Below are 23,010 nucleotides of genomic sequence, written 5' to 3' on the forward strand. Positions count from 1 at the left end.
TCTAAGGAGCCTGGGTATTATTTAGGAATTTCAAACTAACCCACATGCAGTCAGGTTCTTAGAGTGGAAGTCAATAAAAGACTCAGACTGATGTGAATGGATAATTCATCAGCTGCATATAACTCCACCCAAATGATCCTAAATTGCATTTAGCTGCCCTTTGCATCACAAACTTCTTTTGCTTTTTATTTCTGTGTGTGTTTAACACTGCCCAGGTTCAAGGGACAGTGCACTCCTGTTCTTGGGTCAGCTGGGAAGGTGAACTCCAGGTGGGACTTAATTCTTACTTGTTTTATCACCTAGGGATGAAAAAATGGGTGAAGTTTCTGTTCGTGAGACTGCACTTGAAGTCCATGTGCCCTGAATCAGGGTGGAGAGAAGATTCTTGCCTTGCTCCAGCAAACCCATGGAGCTGTAAGTTTGCTGTAGGAGCATAAAGCCTGCACAAGGTGATGGGAAAAGCAGCTGGGAGCACTGAGGACAGAAGGCCTGAGTACCTCTGGCTCTGCCCTCTGAGATGGAGCATCTGAGGCCATTGCTCAGGCTCATAGGAGCTTGTGAAGCATAAAGAAAACTGTGCAGAAATGTAATTTAAGTGTAAAGATAGCATGGATCACAGAGCTATTGAAAAAAACCAAATATGCAAAGAAACCCAAAACCAAAAAAAAACTAGCACAAATCTGCTGTGCTCTGTTGAAAGAGAAAGTCATCATCCTTATTTTTCAATCTAGTTAGGTAATGGGGGGAAAAGGCAAAACAAAAAGGCACTGAGGGCAGCAGGCACAGCACAAAACCACATAAACTTTTCCTGGTGGGCTGGTTGGATTTTCCTGGCACAGGACAGTTCCCTGCACTGTTTCTTTAGCTACAAAGATCCTTTTCTTTTCTTTCAGAAATGGCACTTGAAAACTCAATCTTTTTTTTTATCTGTGTTTAAATTTGGGTATGACTTGACCGCAGTGAGCGGATGCTATTGGAGATTTTCCTGGCTGATTCCTCTCCAGAGCAGTGTTCTGGGAGGGAACAGCAATTCCCTGCTGCCGGCTCGGGTTATTGGAGTAACCCCATGCATGTTTGTCACCACTCCCTCCCAGTGGAAGAGGCAAACCTTTTCTGTTCAGTACCTGTGGATTGCTGTCAAAGTCCTCTAAACACAGTGGTGGGCAGCACAGGAATAGGAGGAAGTTTTTTTTTGTGGTTACAGGCTCTAAGTAATTCCAGGGGATGGTAAAACCCATGGAGTGGGAATATGGATGCTAGATTTCAATGTAGAGCCCAAATCTTTGCTTATCTCTTGTTACAAGCAGCCATATCCTCCTGTGCTCGGGACTCACTTTGCAGCAGCTTTACCCATTTGAAATGTGGTTGCTGTTTTCCCCATATGAAAGCAAGGCTTGGAGCGACCAAAACCACCTGGCAACAGCACAGCCGGGGGATATCAGCACCAAAAGCACCAGGGCTGCTTTCACTGTGCCGTGCATGAAAGGGAAGAGCGAGATCTCGGAGACACAGGTCCAAAGCCTGTCTCAGACACGCAGGCAGGCATCTGCCTGCAGAATTACATCACCCAGCTGCCACGGCAGCGCTCACCGTGTGCGAGCTCCTGCAGTTGGGAGCAGGCTGATGAATAAGGGATGAAGGGGGGTTTGTGAATGCCTCACGAACTGTGCTGTGGGCACACAGGTGTGTTCCTCCCTGAGGGCATTCAGGACAGGCAGGCAGTGCCCTTTGGGGAGGTTTGGTGGGATTTAGCTCTCCCACCCAGCCCGTGTGCCGCCTGTTCTGCCCCTTTCCATTCGTTGCACAGCACAAGAGTTCGCTCTTACAGGTCAGCCTTGCTGATGATTTTAGCCAAAAATCCGCTCCTTGAATCGTTTCTTAACAAGGTGCTGATGGTGGCTTCTGTCCCAAAAAAGCTTAGAAAGTGTCAAATCCTTTGAGGAGGGGTTTAAAAAGATTAATCATCTTTTGTCTTCCACCTTCCTTAGCTTGTAATAGGGAAAAGTGCTCAAATGGAAGGTTTGGGAGCTTTAACACTTTAACCCCAGGAGGGCAGGGTGCTGTTTAATTTCAAACTGGCTCGGGGCAAGGCTGGAGTCTCTCGAGGGTGATTATTGCAGTGTTTATTTGCTGCGGGCTGTTGTGAGGAGCTCGGCTACAATGCCCAGCTTTGTTTTTCTCATGCTGTGTTAATGGAGTTAGGTGAAGAGTAGAGTTTAATCATCTCTTCAGCACGTTTGGGGTGTTTTCCCCATATGATGCAACAGCCAAGGGGCAAGTGTTGAACAGAGGGATGGCTCTGTGCTGTCGGAGCTGGAGGAGAAGTTGGTGCATCTGTTTTACTGCGAGGCACTGGCACAAGTTGTGTTCAAAGCCAGCTTGGATGGGGCTCTGAGTAACCTGATCTAGTGGAATGTGTCCCTGCCCATGGTAGCAGGAGGTTGGGGACAATATGAACTTTAAGGTCTCTCCCAAGCGATTCTATTTCTGCAGGACCGATTCGCCACCCTCCCCTCCTACCCCTCCCTGCTTCCCTGCGCTTGCTGGTTTCCCGAAGTGCCTTTTCCAAGTGGGATTTCTGCTGTATAATTTGAGCACGGGCTGCGCCGCGAGAAGACGATGACAGCTTTGTTCCCTGTATAGCGGATAATGAGGTGTTGGAAGCAGACAGCTCGGGATTCGTGTGTGCAGCGCCTGCCCAGCTCACCGGAGTGCGGCAGCGCTCCGTGCCCTCCTCTCCTCCCGCAGCATCTAAACGGGCTCCCTGTCGGGGCATATGGCAAAAGGGTTAACATTTAATTAGGAAACACAGTGCTAGCTAGCGGAGCTTAACGGAGCTTTATATAAGCTGCCGAGGACAAGGCTGCTGTGTGAGCTGCTGGTCGCGCCGAGCTACTGCAGCCGCTGGCTGGGCGTCAGGAGCCGGGGCATGCCCGGGAATCTGCCCAGGAAGCGCCGTGAAAGAGGAGTTTGTTTGAAGGCTCGGCCCCGGCTCTGAGCGGCAGCATAAAGCCGGGCAGCAGCCTCATGCCAGGCGTGTGAGCGGCGCGCAGCCCATGGCTCCGGTGCTGATGTGCGGCGTGGAGGATGTGCTGTTCAGCGGCGGCCGCCTGCTCTGGACCGTCACCGTGGCCGCGCTGCGCCGCTGCTACTCGGCCCGGCTGCGGGCGGCACGCCAGGCGCTGCGAGCCTGGTGCGGCCTCCGCGATGTCTACCAGGTAAAAATCGATATATATCCAGCTCCGCGTCCCGGCTTTTCCTCGCAGCAGCATCCCGGCACCTGCCCCCGTGCGTGTTCTCTCTCCGATGGGGTGAGGATCCATGAGGCGGCGCTGGGAAGGTGCTCGGAGGGTCCCGAACTGCCTCTGAGCTGGTCCCGGTGTTGCTCTGCAAGTGCTGGCGTTCGGGGGTTGGGGGGATGCTTTCTGTGCCAAGTGTGTTTTGTCAGTCAATCCACAGGTGTGTTGGCCAGCTGCCCCCCCATATAACGCGCCCTGGGAGCCCCTCTTGCTGCTGTCACCATCCGTGCCCTCGGGATTTTGGGGCAGAGCTCCGGGAGCTCCTCTCTGCCTGTGCCCTCTCCCATGGGAGAGCCTGGCTGTGGCTTTTCTTGCTGTGCTTGTGTCACTGAATAGCGGCAGCTTGTAACGTGATAGTTCTGTGCATGGCAGAGGGATTGCTGCTTGGGAGGGATGCGGTGGGTCCTGGAACAGAGGGATTGCTGCTTGGGGATGGATGCAGTGGGTCCTGGAACAGAGGGATTGCTGCTTGGGAGGGATGCAGTGGGTCCTGGAACAGAGGGATTGCTGCTCGGGGGGGATGCAGTGGGTCCTGGAATGGCAATTAGGGGGCTGCCCTTAAACACAGCCCTGTGCTTGCAGTGACTGTGGTGTCCAGTTGCAGTGAGGGTGGTGTCACTCCTTCTCCAGTCTGTTTTTGCTGGCATTATTTATTTCTGTGTGTCTGTATTTCTGTCTCGCATGTGAACTTGTGCTGCCTGCCTGCTCTCAGCCTCACTGTGTGTGTTTGCTACACCAGGGTGAATGTTCCAGAGCAGCTTCTCCCCTCTCCTGGGTGTGTTGCAATACAGAGAGTGGCACAGCTCATAGCAAACAGCTCTCCAGAGCCACCGGGACGCAACTTGCATGGGAAAGTCCTCATGCTAAGAGGACATCTGTGCCTGTTTAATCCTAAGGTGATCTGCTGGTATTTAGCTTTAGGGAGGGCTCAGGAGTGGGAGAGCAGCTTTGCAGTGGTAAATGTACCAGTGCTTGGATGTACCTTGGGCAGATCATGCATGGAAACACTGTGGGGTGTGTCTGACACAGGTGTCACTGTGGATATGGATCCATATATGGATCATGATTAGTTAGGGAATACAGAAGTAAAGGTGTCATTGCTCATCCTTTGCCCACTTTTACTGACCTGTAGGGATGTGGTGGGATGCAGCCCTGACTCTATTATTCCCCTCTAAGTAAAATCCAGCTGCACCTGTGCTGTGTGGGTGTTATTTTCAGGTCCATTCACATACAGAGCATGCAGCCTAGACTGCCTTCCCTCCCCACTGCATCCCCATGGAGGTAAAACCCCATCCCTCCAGGGCTGGGATAAAGACTCAGTGAGGACCAGCTCAGACAACAGCTGTATTCAGCCTCTTCATCGTACTCTGATGGCTGGCTTGAGGTGAAAAGAGATTTTTTTCCATACACAGTGTAGCTGTATCTCTCTGCCCAAACTTACTGTGTCCTGGTGGCTGCTTTGTCTTCTCTTTTCTTTATGAAAAGCATCACTGACATTGTGCCAGTGTCTGAAAGTGGGGATGTGAAAATGGGGGAAAAGAGGAGATTGGGGGTATGAAAATGATTCTTCTTTCAACCTTGAGCCAGGGAAGTGGACAGGGAGTGCCCTTCCCCTCTGCCCACAGCTTGTCCTGTTGGGGACAGGCAGGGACCTGTTGCTCCTCACCTGCTGCTCTGAGAGCCCTCCCTGGGAGGTGAAACCTGGCAGGAGCAGAGCAACGCTCACATTTTAACATCAGGAATTTGCCAGCGGCAATTTGGGGTGTGTTAAAGTGAGATGGCTGAAGGAAAGCCCTGCAGCCCTTCCTTGCTGGGTTGTGTAACACTTTGCCTTTTGTGCTGGTCTTGGCTCTCAGCTGCTCAAGCCTCTGGCTGAGTCCAGTGAGTGCAGGACTGAGCACACACTGCTAAAGGTCACCCAGCTGCTCAGATATCAGAGCCTTGCAGGAATCACATTGGTTTTCTTAATTTTTTAAGCACTTCAAGCTATGGAAACAGCTAGAGGCAGTGGCCCCTGCTTACAGGGAGGCACTCTGAGCCACCCTGGGTTACTTTTCTTCACCTCAGGCTCAGTGGAGGAGCAGCAGCAGTGCAGAGCACTCCGTGGGGCTGTTTCTCTGAGGAAGTGGATGTTGCAGTCTGTGGAACAGGACTCTAATTTTGGGTGTGAGATTTTGTGTCCCATCATTATCACAGATCCTTGTTTTCCTCTGTTCCCCTGTTCTTTGTGGAAAGGGTATAGCAGCACTCCTTCCTGCCAGGGATGCTGTTTGTCATCTCAGATTTTTCCCTAGAAGTCCTGTAGTTATTGCAGCACCATGAAAGCACCTTTTTGCTCTGTGTTCTTATTAAAATTAACTCCTGGACAGGTGCTTAACATTTGCCACCTTGGCTTCATGGAGAACACTCACATTTGTGTGGCTCCTTTGCATTCATATCTCAGATGTGAAAAATGCCATGGGTATCATATAGAGGTTTTTGTGGTTACACGTGGGCTTTTCCCCTCTCTGAGGGTTCCCTGGACTGTGCATGATGTGACAGACCAGGACACCAGGCAGAACTCAGAGCACTGAGCTGCATGCAAGGGATGAGCAGGGTGAGGTGAGGTGACAGGCACTTGTGCTGCTGATCAGCCCTGGAAGCCCCAGTTTGCTTGATCAGTATTTGGGGGTCACATTTTGTGGGCCAGTGGCTGTTTTTGTGTGGGTTGGATGCTGCCAGTAAGTCTCTATTTCATCACCAGTACATCTTTGTGGAGAAAGGAAAGCAAACAGGATTCCTTCTCCTTGGGGTGGCACGTGTGTTATTGTGGTGAGGGGGATTTTTAGTCTTTTTAAAATATGAAATATTTGGTAGCCTGGTGGGCGAGCTGAGCTCGAGCTGCAGCACAGAGAAGCCCCAAACACCTCTGTGTGTCTGAGCAGGGTCCCAGCTGTGTTTGGGAGCTGGCAGGTGCAGAGGTGGTCACGGGGCAGGCTCCAATCCTCTCTGCCAGCATAAAGCCCTTACCTCCCTTAGCAGCTTTAAGCACAACTAAAACCCACCCCAGCAAGCACAAACCAGCCTTTGTCAGTCACCTTCTCCTTGGCCTTTGTGTTTCTGGCATGTGGATGTGGGAAACCTTTTCCAAGGCTTTACCTGTTGTCTCACCTGGGCACAGCAACTTCACCCCAGCCCAGGCACTTCCCCAAGCTGATCCTTGCTCCAGGATGCTCCCCATCATCTGTCAGAAGGGATGTCCTGCTTGCCCAGAGCCCATTCATCTGGAGGAGGCTGTGAGCCAAAGCACTGCTGGGGTTTCCCATTTCACTCTGAAATAACCCCAAACCCTCAGGAGGGAAGAGGCTGCACAGTGTGAGAGTTGATTCTTGAGCCCTTGGCTTCTGTGCCAGGGAACATTATCTTGTCCATGGCAGGGAGCATTTAAAGCCTGTCCTAGAAATAACAGATTTGCAGAGACAGCTGATGGAAAAGCTGGCACAGGTTGTTTTTCTAAGAGCAGCAAGTCAGTATGAATTATTGGGGCCGTTAGGGAAAATTCCTGGAGGAGAATTTGGCATAGAAACCTTTACTGAAGGGTTCCCATTTCCTACCAGAGAAAGGACTGAGGGCTGTATTTTGATGTGGAGCTCTGGCACATAGTGCTGTGGCTTTGGGGGGGTCTTCCCAGAGCCCCTCCTGATGCCCGAGATGGGACAACATGGCATTTCTGGGTGTCCTGATGCTATTCCCAGAGAAAGCTTTCTGCAGGACCCTCCATGTGCTGGGTTTATAGGCCACCTGTCTTAGATTTAATTATAGGGCAGTAAAACAAAGTGAAATTTTTATATAAATGAGGTCAATAAGCAGCTGCAAGGCCAAAGACTTCTAGAATCAACATTTATCCTGTGTTTAGTTACCTACATTACCACTGGCCTCATTTTCCTTGGGGTACTGACACAAAGTTTTCCTCTGAGATATCAATGCCAGTTGCCACCAGTACATCCCACAGCACAGGGATTCCTCAGTGGGGTTGAGCAGGAATGGGACATGGCATCAAAGTCTATTTAATGATGCAGCCAACTCTTAAAAAATAAAAACTGGTCAAGTGAAAGGTTTAGGGTCAGGGTTGAATGTGTGTCAGTCAGTCTGCTCCACACAAAGTGGTAAAAAATTGGGAAAACTGTTCCCAAACTCCCTGCAGAATACAATGGCAGGTTGAGCTTGATCTGTTGGATTGATATGGGAGCATCTCTGTGATGAAGCAGTTTAGGAGTAACTGAAATTACCAATTGCACTGGTAATTAGCTGATAAATTATGGCATAACAGTGTAAACTTTTCACATAGGTCTTTTGGACAAAGTGCTTTTTAACCTCTGAAAGGTCATTTCCTCTGCATGAAGTGAAAAATGTTGCTGATGAAGCACAAGAAATCAGCTTTGTCCGTGTGTCTGGCCCATGGCACCTGGGGTGGGAGAGGAAGTGGCTGCCTTGTGTTTCCTCCAGTGCTAACGTAGTTGGTTTGGATAGTGAGCACCATGCTTCCTCTGCTGCCACGCCTTAACTTTCCACTATGAAAAGTGCTGACAACAAACTGAGGTGCCTTTTTTCCTTTCTCTTTTCACAATGATGAAAAGCAGTGCTGGAGTGGTGAGGGAGAGCACAGAGCTGGGGCTGTGCTGTCAGGGCAGGACTTTGTTCCACACCACACAGACCCCAGGAGTGATGCTCAGCAGAAGCATCTCAAGGTGTTCTTACAGGTCAGGGCTTTTCAAAGGGAGCTTGAAAACCTTGTTAGAGGACACTGAATATGTGTATGTGTTCCTTCAAAGATTTCAGCATGTGCACTGGGGATTACTGGTTACCCTGGGAAAGCTTTGCTCTGGCTGCTTTCATCCATCCAGCTGTTTTTCTTTTGGAAGGGGTCTGGTTTAATGCAGTGGTGCTGCTCCTGTGTCACCTGCTGAAACTCCATCATGCCCAAAGCTGCCGTGGGGAGGTGTCCCCATGGCTGGGACCTTGGGGCACTGCCTCCTGACAGCTTAGAGTTAAACTTGGCTCTGCACACTTCCAACAGCAGCTTTCCAGAGCTCTCTGCCAGATCCATTTCCATCTGAGTTCATGATACAGCGTTTTCTGTTCGAGAGAGCTGATTCAAACAAAAATATAATTTCTTTTTTATGGCTTCTCCCTCTTCCCTCGCTGACAAACTTCACAACCAGACTGTGAACTCCATCTCATTTCCTTCGGGGTGTGATGGTGCCAGTTTCAAACAGTGCCTTCTATTCACACACCACTTGGGCCTGTGTAAATATTTTCCCCCTGGACGTGACGCAGCTCGCAGAGAACGTTGGATTTTGAATGTCGCTGGCGCCGCTTCCCAGGGGCAGCAGCTCCTGCACAAAGGTGTCACTGTATGGGCTTGCCTGGATAAATCTCCATTCTGGCCCTTGCAGAGAGGCAGGCCAGCTTGCTCTGACTGGACACAAACTGTATGGAAAGGTAAATTTAAAAGTATTCCAGGCACGTGCTGGTTTTTCCAAGCTTCATTTTCATCCTCCTGTGTGGTTGTGTCTCTGTCACCCCTTTAGCTGGCAGCACTTTGTGATCTTGGATGGACTGTCCATGTGCTTAAAATAACACTGTGCTATCTTTGTCCCCTCATTTTCTGAAAATCAGGCCACCCCTTGTACAGTCTGCGTTGCTCTTAAAACCTCTGAGTCATAATTAGTGATTAGTGATTCTACTAATCTTCTGTACAGATGGAGGCCAGTTCATTCTCAGAGACTGCAAAGAGGATAAAGCTATCAGTGTTGGAATATATTAGCTTAAATACCCTCCCACACACAAATACACATGTACACTTTTCCCCACTAATTGATCTGTCACTCATTTAAATGTGCAGCAGTGCTGTGTTGGGGAAGGAGATGGGGAGAACAAGTGTCACCAAAAAGCTGAGAAAAGTTTGAATGTGCTGGATTTAGCCATTAAAAGTCTTCTTTGACAGTCCAGACAATGCTAGAATTAAGACTGTGGTGTTTCTGTTTGGGACTGCTGGTGCTGTGCTGCTTCCTGAGCATCCTGGCTCCACCTTTGCTTGGCCCAGTGGTTTCTGGACAGCGGGTGTGAGCTTTTGAGCAGGCTAGTGTTTGTTAAGCCATAGTGAAAGTGGCAGTAATTCCTCTCCCATATCAAGCTCAGTGCATCTGTTCACCTTGCTGAGGGGGCCAGGGTGTGTGCTTCATTCCCTGTAGGGTCACCCTTCACTGAAGGGTTGTGGCCCTGCTGTCCCCAAACCCAGCTCATTCGTGCCTCAGAATTTCCCTATGCTCAACTCCCAACAGCTTCCTACCTCTTACAGGTGTGCTGTATTTCTTTTAAACTCTCATTTTTCTCAGTTAAAATAAGTTCTCTGTGCAGCTGAATTATGCAGCCCTGCTCTGTGTATGTTTGGAAGGCACGGATCCTCTCAGGATCTGAGCTCTCCCTCCTCCAGCTATTCCTGTCATTGTGGTTATCCCAGCAGGGCAGGAGCTGGCACCACCCAGGTAACCTTCACATCATGTCTCTAAGGAAACATGACTCACTGTCTATTTTCCATCTTATTTTTGGGGCTTTGGAGTCTGTTTTGAAAACAGATGCAAGCTGGTTGCTCTGAAATCCCTTCCCAAAACTGTCTCTAAGGTTGCTGGTGCAGTCTGGACCAGCTGGCTGGGCCTGACCTGGCACCCTCCTGCCTGATGTGGGGCCAGCTTATGGTTTTTTCATGAAACCTGTGATATTGAGCACAGGGTGGAAAGCTTTTGTAGTCTCATGACTATGAGAATGTTGGCTTTTACAAAGTAACTTTGGGAAAAAAGACAACTCTTTTGTCTGCAGCTATTGAAGGGGTGGATATTTGATCAAAGCTGGTTCTTCTGAATTAAACAAGGAGGGTGAGACACCTCTGGCACCTCTCTGCATCCCAGTGTCTGGGGTAGCTGCCCCTGGAGGTGTCTGGATTGATGTTATTTAGGGAGAATGTGAGGGAATGCTCTCCCAGCATTGTTGGGAAGGCTCTGTCCCTACACAGTGCTCTGCAGCTTCATGGAACCTGTTCTTGGCCTCAAACACTGGGCACAGAGCCTCCTGTTTGGGGCACTTCAGCTTGGCCAAGGGGCTTTAGGACCTCTGAGAAGAGGGAGCCACATCTGAGGTGTTGCTGTCCAAAGTTTGACCCGTTTTCATTCTGGGAAAAGCAAGGTAGTTTGTTCCAGGTGTTGAACTTTAGTAGAAAAAAAAAATTAAATAGATCCCTGCATTTTTAAAAGTGGGCTAGGAGAGTCTTCATAATTTGTCCTCTGACTGCTCAGTTGAGAGCATAAATAACTGAGTAAGAGCATTCAGATTTTTGAAGTAACTGCATGTGTAAATTTGAGACTGTCTGCCTGTTCTGTACCTCTGCCTGAAGGTCAGCTTGGAACTCTGGACGGTGCAGCTTCCTGGAGTTGGGTGCACAGCTCGTTGTTGTTCTGTTTTTCCCATTTTCAGTGAAAGCAGCGTCACTTCTTTGAGTTGTCTTTGAGGAGAGCTGTTTTTGTGTGACACCTGTGCTGTGCCTGACCCAGTACCACAGTTTGTGCAGCCTGCTGGGTTGATGTGCCAGTGGGGAAGCAATCAGGCAATCAAAGCAGAGCTCAGTGTTTGGCACACAGAGAACAGCAGGCAGGTGATTTACTCCTCTGCCAGCAGCCAAGTGCACTCCTGTGGAGCAGGAGCAGGTTCACAGCGATGGCCAAGGCTGTGACAAGGCCATCGCAGCCATGATGTCCGTGCTCTCGGTTGGACATGAGAGCATGTTGCTCTGAGTTCCCTCCCCAGAGTGCAGCAGCCAGCTCAGAGCAGCAGAGCTGTGCTTTGGGGGGCAGTTTGGGCAGCCCAGTGCAATGCTGTGCCTGGGGGTGTCTGATGCAGGGAGGCACAGTGCAGGTATCAGTTGATGGATGGGGTGAGGGTGGCTGTGCTGAGCAGAAAGCTCTGGTTGTCTCTGTATCCCTTCAGATGCTGCCACAGGGCTCAGCCTTGCTCCAAGGGGTTCAGACTGGGGGTGGATTGAAGTTTTAGTGCCAAGTTTTAACACAAAGGCCCCTCCTGACCCCGGATAGGAGTGTGTGGGGTGGAGGAGCTGGAGGGGTGATGGCAATTCCCAACAAGCACAGAGCTGCCAGCATGGGGCACTCTGTGACACAGGGACCGTGATCCCACACTGAGGTGTCTCCCTGCCCCAGGACTGCCACCTGTGCTGTGCCTTTGCTCACTAACTCCTGCTTGTTCATTCAGTTTTGTTTTATAATAAAGGGGTTAATATCACAGACAGGGAAAAAAAAAAAAACAAAACCAAAACCAGCCAGCCCACAATTGTAATGCTTTCCCATTTTTAACAATCCCATTTCAACCCCTTGTGTCCCCTGACTCACTCTGGAAGGGCTTTTGTTTCTGAGTATAATCAAAGCACAAACGCTAAGGTCACTTCCTTCAGACTGTATGGCAACGGAAGGAGCCTGGGATCGTGTCTCCCTTCTGCCCCCAGCTCACATGCACAGAAAACATGAAGGCTTAGTGCATGCATGCATGCTGGGGATACTCCTTGGGTTTCTCCAGTCCATTTAAACCAGCAGGCTGTGCAATGTGGAGGTAAGAGGCTGTATTTTAATTTCTGATGCTTAGCAGTGACAGATAACGTTATTTAGTGCTCCTGCAGTGTGTCCTGGGTTAAACATCGTGCAGAGCTCAGAGCTGGGAGCCCCAGAGAGCCAGGAAGCAGCACGGAGCAGAGAAAGTTTGGGGTGGGGTGGGTTGAAACCTTTCTGCTTGCTCTTCTCTTTGCCTTGGAGGATCAGTCCATAAAAATCTCTTTGCGTCTTTTGCACTCCATTGAGGAGATAAGGGGCTGCTTGTTTATCCCTGCATTTACAGCTGCTTTTTCCTGCCTTTGTTGGAAATGCTGCCTTGGCTACTTCAGCTAAATCCAAGCTGGATTCTGGTAACTTTGCTGCAGCTGGAGCAGAGATCTCTAACTTCTGGTTAGAGAGAAACCTCTTTGCAGAGATTACCCTTATGGGCTGCCCTGAGATGTGATTTAACCCGAACAAAGCATGGATTCATGAGACAAGGCGGTCGGTGCCTGGTACAGTAACTCCTTTCAGAATTCAACTGTTAAATATCTCCTCATGAGGTCCCCTCCTCTCTCACCCCCTGAAAAACCCCTGGGAAGAGTGGCCTGGAGGTGCAGCAGTGCACACAGAGCTGGGGGTAACGGCTGCTGAGAAAGAGCCTTTGATCCAAGGCACTTGTTTTGCTTTAAAAGTGAAATGTGGAACCATCTGGATCAGCCCCCTGAGTGCCTGGCAAGCTGCTGGCACTGGCAGTGTTGGCTCCTTGCCTCCACAGAAACGCTGCTCACTGCCTGCCCCAGCCCATTCCCACTACTGTGACTTCTCTTGCTTTAATTATTTGCTTTCTGCAATTTTTTTTAAAGAGTTGCAGATTTAAAGGACTTGTGCTTTAGCCTTCTTCTTAAATTATTTTTCATCTCCCTCTTAGCTGATGTCAGTCCAAGGCTGGCATATGGGTTCCTGAGGGGCTGTTGCCAAGCATGAGTGGCTGGAAAAGTCCAAGGGGAAAATGCTGGGTGCAGGGAAGAAGAGATTCCAGATGACTTTGGAGGATGAGATGGTGCCTGGAGGGGATGGTAGTTATTTGATCAGTGCTTGCTCTGCATGTGTCTCCTGCTTTGGGAGCCTTCCCTCAAAAACCCAACTCAGGGGTGAGCAGGGGACAGAGGAGCATCCTGTGAAAAGCCATCAGAAATGGGGAGAGGCAAAAAGGCATCAAGCACAGGGTGTGGGGCTCCAGGGATGTGAAACTACTCTTCTCTAAGGGTATTTTTTCATCTTCTGTAACAGGCAAAGCTGAGTTTGTTCTGTGGGTCAGGGATGGCTTCTGGGGTGAGGTGAAACTCAGGAGTTACCAGAAGCTCTGCACAGAATAAACCCTGAGATTCCTGTTGTGGAGACTTAAGCAAAGAAGCTGGAGCTTAACTGCTTTGCGTCCTGGCTGAGGAGCAGAGGTCAGGACAGGGCACAGGAGGGCAGGTGGCCGCTCCTGCCCTCTGTGGGCACTGCTCATTCAGGGACAGGGGGTGCTGCTCCCTCATGGGCAGCATTTGTTGTGTCAGGTAGCAGCAGGAAAGCACTCTGATCCCACAGGAGACCTTTTTCCCCTGAATTCCCAGGAGATTGCACTGGAACAAAGCACCCCAGCGGGCTGTGTGCAGTAATGACCTGCCTGCAGTGTCTCAGCGCTGCTGCTGCTGCTGAGTGTGTCTCCAGCAGACACCAATTTACTGCCCGTGTGCTGCCAAGGAAAGCAGATGTTGGATTTCATTGACTTGAGATTTCTACTGATTGTTTCCTATTAATTTTCCAGATAGTTTTTTTTTTTTTTAGTAGCATTAGTGTAGAGTTGCCTGCCTCTTCTTTTCTCACTGTTGTTTTAAATACACTCAAAGTGGCAAGAATGGTCCGTCAGCACCTCTGGAATGACATGACCTGTTCAGTTTTCAGCTTGAGACACCTTTAAAGAGCATGCTCCTGCAGTAAAGGTGCTGATCCTTCAGAGGATAGCAAACCTCTCCCCTCTGTCAGAGGGACTCAGCATCTGGGATAGCACTGCCAGGGAGATCCTGTGGCCTTGAGCAGTGCCAGGATAGGTGAAATGCTGCCTGGGCACTGCTTGGCAGCTGGAGAGTCTGCAGAGACAGACTTTAGCAGCAGTTCTTGCCTCTACCTCCTGCACTTCAGTGCTTTCATCCTGTGCTGGTGCACAGTGAGCAGCCCCTGCACCTTCATGTGGGATGGAGCAAAGGCAAGAACAGGAAAAAGCCATCAGGAAAGGCAGCCACACTGCAAGATTTCCTCATGAATAGGAGGGGGGTGAGTTTTTCACACTGCACGCTCCTGGTTGGGAGCATAAAGCTGCAATTCTGCTGTTTATATTTTGCTCTTGGCAAAGGGCTTTAACTCCTGGCTGGGTTGCTGGATTTATTATTTTGAGGAAGATTGAATTAATTGGTTTCCTGGATTTTAATTTATCGCTGTTCTTTGGTTTTGCTCAGTTTTTTGGGGTCTTATTACAGCATACTCATGAGATGTAGAGCCCCATGACCTGCTCTGGTGAGTGGGATCTTTCTAATAACCCCAAGAGGCCGTGCCTGTCACCCTGTACAAGCCATCAATGCAGTGAATCAAAGAGTCCCTTAGATCTGCCATCCCCTGCCATGAGGAATAATAGAATAAATGGGGAAAGGAGGGTTGCATGGAAAGTCTGTTGGCACGTGGCCCTGCAGAGCCCCAGTCCTGCAGTGAGGGAGAGCACTTGGGCTGTTCCTGTGCCAGACTTGTCACTGGCTCAGCTGGTGGGGCTTACATGAAAGTCACTTGATGCTCTGCAGGAGCCAGTTTTTTCATCCTATCTCCAGCTCTCATGGCTATTTTAGGAAGGTGCCATGCAACCCAGGCAGCCTCTCTGTTCCAGGCACTGCTTTATCTCCAGCTCATTGCCAAACTGCAGCACAGCCAACATTTCCATGTAGACCATCATCAAAGGGGCTCCAAAGTGCAAAGCTTGCACTTTTTTCTCCAGCCTGTCTCATCTTAAAACATTTCTGTGCCTGTCATGCAGTTATAAGTGTCTGTCCCTGCCTGGCTGGTGCTGGGAAAGAGAATATCCTGAGGCCTGGGAATGGCTCTGCACAGTCCCTGAGTGCTGTGGGTAAACATCTGATGAGTGTGCAGAGCCCAGGTGGCCTCTGGGGCCCTTGGGAGGGATGGCACCTGGAGTCACCTGGTTGGTCCTACAGGAGGGTTTGCCAGAGCACAGAGGATGAAAGATGCAGCCAGCCACTGTGCAGCATCACTGGCTATTGAGCATTAGGCAGATAGTGGCTTCTGTTAAAGGTTAATGCTGAGATAACAAACGATTTAAGGCAAAACCCTGACCCTACTAAAATTAATGGCAAAATTAATTGACTACACTGGAGACAGAACTCCAGCCAAAGGCTTCTTTATGGCTTGGAGATTAGGAAGGAGAGGCAGTATGTCTGGAGACATGGTCTGCCCCCATAAAGCTGGTGGGAGCTCTGCCCCTGCCCTGGAAGGGATCAGTGCAGGTTTGTTGTGTCTGTGTGAGCCAGACTGTGGCGTTGTGGCTGCCACACTGGCTGGTGGGAGCAGAGACTGGGGAAACTGGAGTTTGGGAGCCAGAGCTGCCCCACTGGGCACTGCAGGAGCTGTCAGTGAGTCCAGAGGGGCTCTGCTCTGATCTGAGGCTGCTGGAGAGGCACAGTGGGGTGGGATGTGCCAGTGGCTTGGGGCAGTGCTTCCCTCCCTCACATCTTCACTCGTGGCAGAGTGGAGCATTTCCAATCCTCATCCATCAGTTTCATCTCCCACCGTAGGACACTGAGTGGTGGCACCCACACTGGTTGGGGCAGACAGGCTCCCCAGAGTGTGCATCAGGGTGTTTTGGGAGATCTGTGCAGATTGATTAAAAAGCTTCCACAGCAATGCTGGTGTAGCCCCAAACTTGTGTCTGTTTTTTTCCTGCTTACTCCTTCCAGCTCTGAGTGACTCCAAGTGCTGGAACACGATGAAGCTTTGCTCTCCCCACAGACACACCAGGAAACTCTGAGGTCATTCCAACCATTATAACTTTTTCCCTCTTCCCCTCAGCTGCAAGCAGGCCCCTTCCTTCCAGAAGGACAGGCAAAGGTTTTTATTTTCCTGAGATGTGCCTGGCTGGGGCAGCTCCTTATGGCAAGACATTCTTGCGTGTGATTTCACATTTTGATCAGGCTGTGCACGTTCAGGGCCAGACATCAGCTGGCTGGTTGTACCAAAGTCAATGAAGCAGTGCTGATCTGAGGAGCTGATCCCAAATGCCTTCAGAACCAAAGGAAAAACCCACCTCAAATGCCAATGAAAATCTGAAGTGTGGGGGCTTCAGTATTAAGCTTTGAAATCTCTTACAGGCTTATGAGTTACAGAAGAGAAGTTTGGATTATAAAAACAGAACCTTTACAAGAAATTACTGGTGATGCTTTAATGGGTGGTAAAGTGCAGCTCAGGCAGGGATTTGGACATGGTATATCCTTTAAAGATCCAGGCTGGTTCTTTAGTGCACCTGGAAAGCAGAGCTGCTGCCTCTGTGCCAGTGCCAAAAGCAGGATGGAGGCATTTTGGGAGGCTTTGTGAAGTCACTGTGCAAAGGGACAGCATTGCCTTGTGAGAGAGGGAATTCTGCTTTTTGTTAGCTGTATTATTTTCTCCAGTGCTATGACTGCCTGAGCCACTGTGCTGTGCCTGTTTCAGGAATAAATGAGCCAGTTTTTATAATCTATGTGTTAATCATGTGCCACAGTCCAATTTCTCACTCTTCCAACTCTGGGTTTAAGGCTGTGTGCTGCCCATTTATGTAGTGAAAATGATTCCCCTTTCTCTCTCATCACTGGATGCATCAGCACAGGTGATTTTTTCCTTCTTTTGGAGCTATCCATCTGCCAGTGAAGTCTAATTTCACACAGTTACCCTGCCAGGAGCTCATGGAAATAACATGCACAGTTCAGTGCACCTGGGACCGAATCCCTGGTGTCACCTGGGATGTTTCCAGGAGCACCCAGGCCTGTACAAAGGGGTTTATACTGGGAGAAAGGAAAGAGGAGAACTGGGGGGAGAGTCCAAAATACTTCTCATGGAATTCAGAGCATTAGAGTGTGAAGCCTTGCTGGATGTGGGTGGTTTAAAGCTCTGCTGATGAGTATTTAGGTGGCTGCAGGAGAGGGCTCTGAGCCTCAGCTCCCAGTTTTGTCTTAATTATGTGCAGCTTATGTGTAATCCTCTCTTCTTTGGCCAGAAAGTTTGTAGGCTTTGGATCTTGTTGGCTCCTTTTCTTCTTCTTTTTTTTTTTTTTTTTTAATTTTCTTTCTCTAGACCTTAAAACAAAAAAGGCTTAAAAATAGAAGTCAGTGTCCATAGGCCGAGTAAATTCTTTGTAACTTGCCCCGTTCTGGGAGGGAGAAATCTGACCTGGAGGGAATACAGCACGTTGGGGTTTGCTCCTGACCCCAGACCCTTCAAAATTCTCCATTCTTGAGCTTCCCTTCAGGAGATGTGTTATTCTGACAGCTTTGGTTTTGTTTTTTTTTTTTTTTTTTGGCTTAAGGGTGTTTTTTTGAGATTTCCTGTTTACACCCTGTCTAATTACTCTTTTTCTTATTTTTTCCCTAACGGGATGACACACATGGATGTCTAAAAATATTGCATGTAACAACCAGCTTTGCATAAGGAGGATGTTTCTGTCCAAGAGAAATAGCATAAATATCCTGCATGTGCTGTTTTCCCAAATAACCAGTCAGGCTTAGGATATTGTAGGGAATTTGTCTGAGTAGCCAAGAAGTAGGGGTTTTTATTCTCTGCCTTCTCTGATGATTTTCTTTTTAAAGGATGCATGTTCTGGAAAATCTGCTTTGATTTTAGGTGGAGAATTTGTCTTTTTTTTTTTTTTTGTGACAAAAAGGGAGGGCAACATGTTGTTTCCTCCCAGCTAATGAAACCTTTATGATAATGCTAATTTTCTATGTAGAGCTACAATCTCACCATATGCTTTAATTTCCACACATGAATATTTTGAGAATTGTTTGTTTCCCTTCATTATCTGCCTTTTTTACTGAAGATTTGGGTGAATCAGATTCTTGCTGACAGCCTGTAAATTAGGAGAGCTGCAGTTTTTTGGTGTAACTGTATTTCTACAGTGGAAAGCGTGTTTCTCCTTTCAGTCCTCTCAGTTTTTGAGGTTTTGCTGCTTACTTGTGTACAGAGAATACAAGTGAATTTGGAATGCTGGATTTTTGTTGTTTCCCAGTCTCTCAGTATGGTTTTGCCAAAAATAGGGCTGTGTAATGTCTCTCTCCTAATTTCCTGTTGGGAATGAGATGAGACACAGAGATGCTTCATGAATTTTATGTTGCTACTTCTTTTACTGGATAATAGCTCAAATATTAGCAGGCTTTTAAAAATAACTGCTAAGATGACCAATTTGGGGGCACGTTGCAAAAATTGTTCATTTGTACAGACAATGCCAAATCAATGAGAATAAGCTGAAAACAGATGTGTGTGTGTATAAATATCTCAAGACTGTTCACAGCAGCTCTTGACTGAGGCAGACAGCTGTGCTCATCTCCTTATGGATTGGTCCAGCACATAGAGAAAATCAATTATATTGTTCAGATTAGCTGGGTGTCCTGAATTAAAGATGAAAGAAAATACATTAGTAAGGGGTCCAGGGCTTTGGGTTTTTGAGGATCTTGGTGCCCTGGGATTGGGACACAGCACAATTCCCTTCCCACAGCCTGAGGAAACAGACCTGCAAGCAGATGTGCTGTGGGGAATAAATCTAAAAAATCACCCCAGTGTCACTGGGGGAGTTAAAAAGGAATGCTTTGCTGCTGTGGCTCCAGGAGCTCAGTGTCTCCAGCTGCTGAGCTGGGGGCACCTTTCCCTGGCCAAAATCCATGGATGAAAGTGATGGAAGCCTCTTCAAGAAGCTCTCCAGCTTTTCTCCATGCAGGAGGATTGGGACCAGGTTATTGGTACCTGTGACAGTGCTGGGGCATTGCTGTGCCTCAGTCATGTCACACCTGGGGATTGACACTCCAGAGCCTGTGGGGTGAGCTTGCAGCTGCCACAGCTTCCAAAGCTTTTTGGTTTTACCTCCTGTACAGAAAAGGGTTGTGGAATGAGTGCTGCCCTGTAGCTCAGAGCCCTGTGTGCACAAGGAGGCAGCTGGATGTGAGGAGAGAGCTGTCTCCTGGAGATGACCTCTCTGGTGGGCGACATTCCTGCTGTGGGACGGGCTTGTGCTCCCCTGTGGTGGTAATTTGGAGTGATTTCCCTCTGATTGCAAGGACAGGGTGAGCCAAGTGCTGTGCTCTCTGCCCCACCAGGAATGGGGTGGGGATGTTGGAGTGAGCTCCTGCCCAGCTGCAGGAACCAGGGTGCAGGAGGAGAAGGGCTCAGTCCAGGCTTTGGTTGGGGATTGGAGCCTGCAGATGCAGAGCTGATGGTCACAGCAGCAGATGTGTGCTCCTGGAGCAGGCTGTGGTGGCACACACTGAGTATCCCTGTGTCTCATCCTGGCTGGAGGAGGTGTCTTAGCGGCAATGTGGCCCTCAGGTGTTCGGGAATGGGCTGGGGGGGCAGAGGGGTGCAAGCAGCTCTTCTCAGAGCTACAGCCACAGGCATTTCATGGCTCTGGACATCGCTGTGGCTTTGTGATTATGTCCCCAGCTGTTCCTGGGGTGACACGAGCGCTGTGGATCCAGGTTTGTCACAGCAAAGGCATTTCACAGTGCTTTGTCATGGGCACCTCGGCATCTTCTGCAGCCTCTTCACTGAGCTTCCCACCACTCTGGGAAGTGGATGTGTGATTTCTGAGCAAAGATTGCTGGTGCCTCAGGTTTTAAATGTTGTCGGTGTGTATATTTGTAAATGAGGCTTCTAAACTGTTTCCTTATGTTGTCCTCATCAATAAAATCAGGGATAATTATATCTTGCCTACTTTCAGGGCTGTTATGAGTTTTATTTACTTTTAAGGTGCTTTGCAGTTACCTTGGATAGCTGAATTGAAGCACAGATGATGCTTGGTTTTTTTTTTATATTTTAATCCTTACAGATACCTTTCTTTCTCCTCAGCATGAGGCTTTGTGGACGTGTTTGCTCTAACAGAAACCTTTTTTACTTAACAACAGACAACTGAGGCAATTAAAACAGTCAGAAGTGATTGATGTGATTCCACTGGGTGAAAACTGAAGCAGCTCACAATTAAATAATGGCAACCCTCGTGCTATCTGAGAGCAACAGATGGGGAATTATTTAAAAACAGCATTGGATCTGACACTTCCCAACAGGGGCAGATTGGTAACAGTGTGTCAGAGCCAGAAATCTGCTGCACCTTGAAGGGTGTGCTGATGAAATGATTAATTGATGGTAATGGGCAACTTAGTTATGAGCCTGCCCTGGCAGCCCTTCAGCTCTGGGGAACAAATGGAGCTGGGAGTGGATCATGATGGGTTTAAGGGTGCTGTGTTTGGGCAGCAGGGAAATCTCAGGGAGCCTGCTGCAAGCTGGAGTTGGGGTGCTGCAGCTCTGCTTCCAGAACTGAGGGATGGATTGCTGGAGGTGTGCCTTGTGCCTGGGGATGATGCTCTGCAGGGAGCAGCAGCAGGGGATGCAGCTGTGGGATCACTGCTGGCTCTGGGCTGGAGCAGCCCTGTCCTCTGAGCTGCTGCTCGCCGTGTGCCACTGCTCACCTGGCACTTCTGCACAGGTTCATGATTGCAGCAGCAATACAGGGAAAAGAAGGGATTTCTGTCCTCTAGACTCGCTCTGCAAGCAGTCCTTGTACCAGTGTTGCTGTTTTATGGGCGGTGTGATGCTCAGCAGTGCCCAAAGTTGCTGCTGCCCAATTTTCCAGACCACTTCAGGGAGTTGTGCCTGCAGATGCTCCTCTCTGACCTGCCTGCAGAGCTCCTCAGGAGGGCACTCCCTCTCGCTTTGTGGTCCAAAGGAGCTCAGTGAGTGGGACAATGGAGCTTTGTTGCTGTGGGAGCTGGGGGCAGAGGCTGGCTGGTGGCAGAGGTGGCCGTGTCCGGGCAGCCCTGGCTGTGCAAACGGGGGCAGAGCTGCGAGCTCTCTGCGGCCCCACTGTGATCACACAGAAATCGTGTTTATTTTTAAGTCTCTGCAGCGTGCACAGGGGCAGGAGGTGATGAGAGGGGCTGATGGCACCACAGCTCAGCCCTGTCCTTGTCCCTGTCCCTGCAGAGCCAGAGGGATGTGAAAGGGGAAACCATTGCATGCTGCTGTTTAATCCCTCTGGGAGCCTCTGTCTAAGCAAACACCCCTGGCCTCTGCTCACAGCTCACAATTTATGGTGTGCTGTCAGGAAAATGAGCTACTTTGAGGCTAGGAGAACAAATATGAAAGCCAGATTTCCTTCACCAGTTCTTGCCCGGAGAGTGTTGCAAAGCTGGTCCTCACTGGAGCTGCTGAAAGGCCCAGAATTAGAACAGATATTAAATAATGTAAAAGCTTTCATTGAAATGTATTAGATTTCAAAGAGCAGATACTAAAAGGGCATAATGGGCAGCTATTTCTGAATTGCTTGTCTGCTAAAGAGAGGAAGAGACTTAGTTTGCAGGAGATAAATGTGACATGAAAGAGGTGGCTCAGATATAGCATCACCCCATTCTTAGTGATGCAGTTCAAGCACCTTCTTGATGTGTGCAGCTCCTGTGTAAGAATCCCATGGAGGTGATGACTTTCAGTAGCTGCTCAAGTGAAAATGTTACTCCATCTGTTCTACAGACAGGTCAATGGACCAGACCTGGGCTGACCCATCTGCAGGGAGGTTTGGATGGATCTGGGTTTCTTGAGTCCCTGTCATCTCCTCACCAGAGCAAAAGCCCAAGGCTGTGGCACTGGCCAGCCTGGTTCATCCTCACATTTAATTCTCACAGCATTTATGTTTTTTTTTAATCTGATCCTGAGTGCTGCTAAGCACCCTTAATTCCAGCGTGGGGTTGACAGGAACTGCCAGTGCCGAGGCAGCTCCCAGATGGAGTCCTTGGAGAAGGACTCGGCTCTGGTACACAGTCAATTCCCTTATCCATCAAAATCAGACACTGGCTTCACCCTGCCCTTGTCCCCAAGGCTCCCATGCTCTGGTGCAAGCAGGAATGCTGTCCTTGCTGACAGGCTGTGCTGCTGTCTTTGCAGATGACCGAGGGCCGGCACTGCCAGGTGCATCTCCTCGATGACAGGAACTTGGAGCTGCTGGTTCAGGTACTGACCTCGCTCTTTTGGGCACTGGCAGCCAGGGCCAGGCTTCTCTGCCTGTCTTCTTTTGGGGGCTGAAGTGAGGGCTGAAGACAAGTCATTCTAGAATAACTCACAGAATGGAATAGGTGTGCTGAGGCAATGTGTGCTTCTCCTGACACTTGGATTGGCTGAAGGATTTCCCCTGCCATCAGTTCTGCATTCACTTTTTGCTTTCACCAAAATTCACACGGGACATTAAACATACCCCTTGTGCTGGGGTTTTTTTTTGTCATTTAGATGGGAAGAAAACACTGTGGTTTTGACGATGTTTTTTTCCCATAACGGAACTCAAAGCACGAGATCCTCCACTACACAATGTTTTCTTAATTGCAAAATCCTTCCTGCCCTAAGTGCAGGAAAGCCTGGATGCTGCCTTCTCCCCCAGCAAGAGGAAAGCAGCACTCAGTCTGTGCCCTTCAGCTTAATGTCATGGATTAAGCACAGAATTGCCTCTCCATGCTCCACACATCCCACACAGCTCCGCTGAGACACCCTGAGTCTGGTACATCACTTCTGTATTCACTTGTACAACAGGGGTTTAGCATGGCCATGTGTACTTAAGTGTCAGTATTTGTACAGAAAAAAAAAATATCATTTTTTATTAAAAGCCTGGACTGAAATGAATAAAATTGATTTTATTCTTTCAACAGCCCAAACTTTTGTCTCGGGAGTTGCTGGATCTGGTGGCCTCACACTTCAACCTGAAAGAAAAGGAGTATTTTGGGATAACATTTATTGATGACACGTGAGTGTGTTTG

The 23,010-nt window shown here is 49.1% G+C and overlaps 1 protein-coding gene across 2 annotated transcripts in view; it reads left to right on the forward strand.

Annotated features, from left to right (window-relative positions):
* The first annotated feature begins 3,056 nt into the window (after positions 1–3,056).
* Positions 3,057–23,010, forward strand: part of FRMD4B (FERM domain containing 4B) — a 78,919-nt gene continuing 58,965 nt past the window's right edge. Inside the window, exons 1-3 of one of the 2 annotated variants that reach the window (XM_059480289.1) lie at positions 3,057–3,218; positions 22,151–22,216; positions 22,903–22,997. In XM_059480289.1, coding sequence (XP_059336272.1) covers positions 3,057–3,218; positions 22,151–22,216; positions 22,903–22,997 — 323 coding nt within the window. Of the gene's footprint in view, positions 3,219–11,786; positions 11,952–22,150; positions 22,217–22,902; positions 22,998–23,010 lie in introns of those variants that run through there. The other variant, XM_059480290.1, reaches the window with a different exon arrangement.

Source organism: Ammospiza nelsoni, chromosome 11 (genome assembly GCF_027579445.1).
Source record: "Ammospiza nelsoni isolate bAmmNel1 chromosome 11, bAmmNel1.pri, whole genome shotgun sequence".
Taxonomy (NCBI): domain Eukaryota; kingdom Metazoa; phylum Chordata; class Aves; order Passeriformes; family Passerellidae; genus Ammospiza; species Ammospiza nelsoni.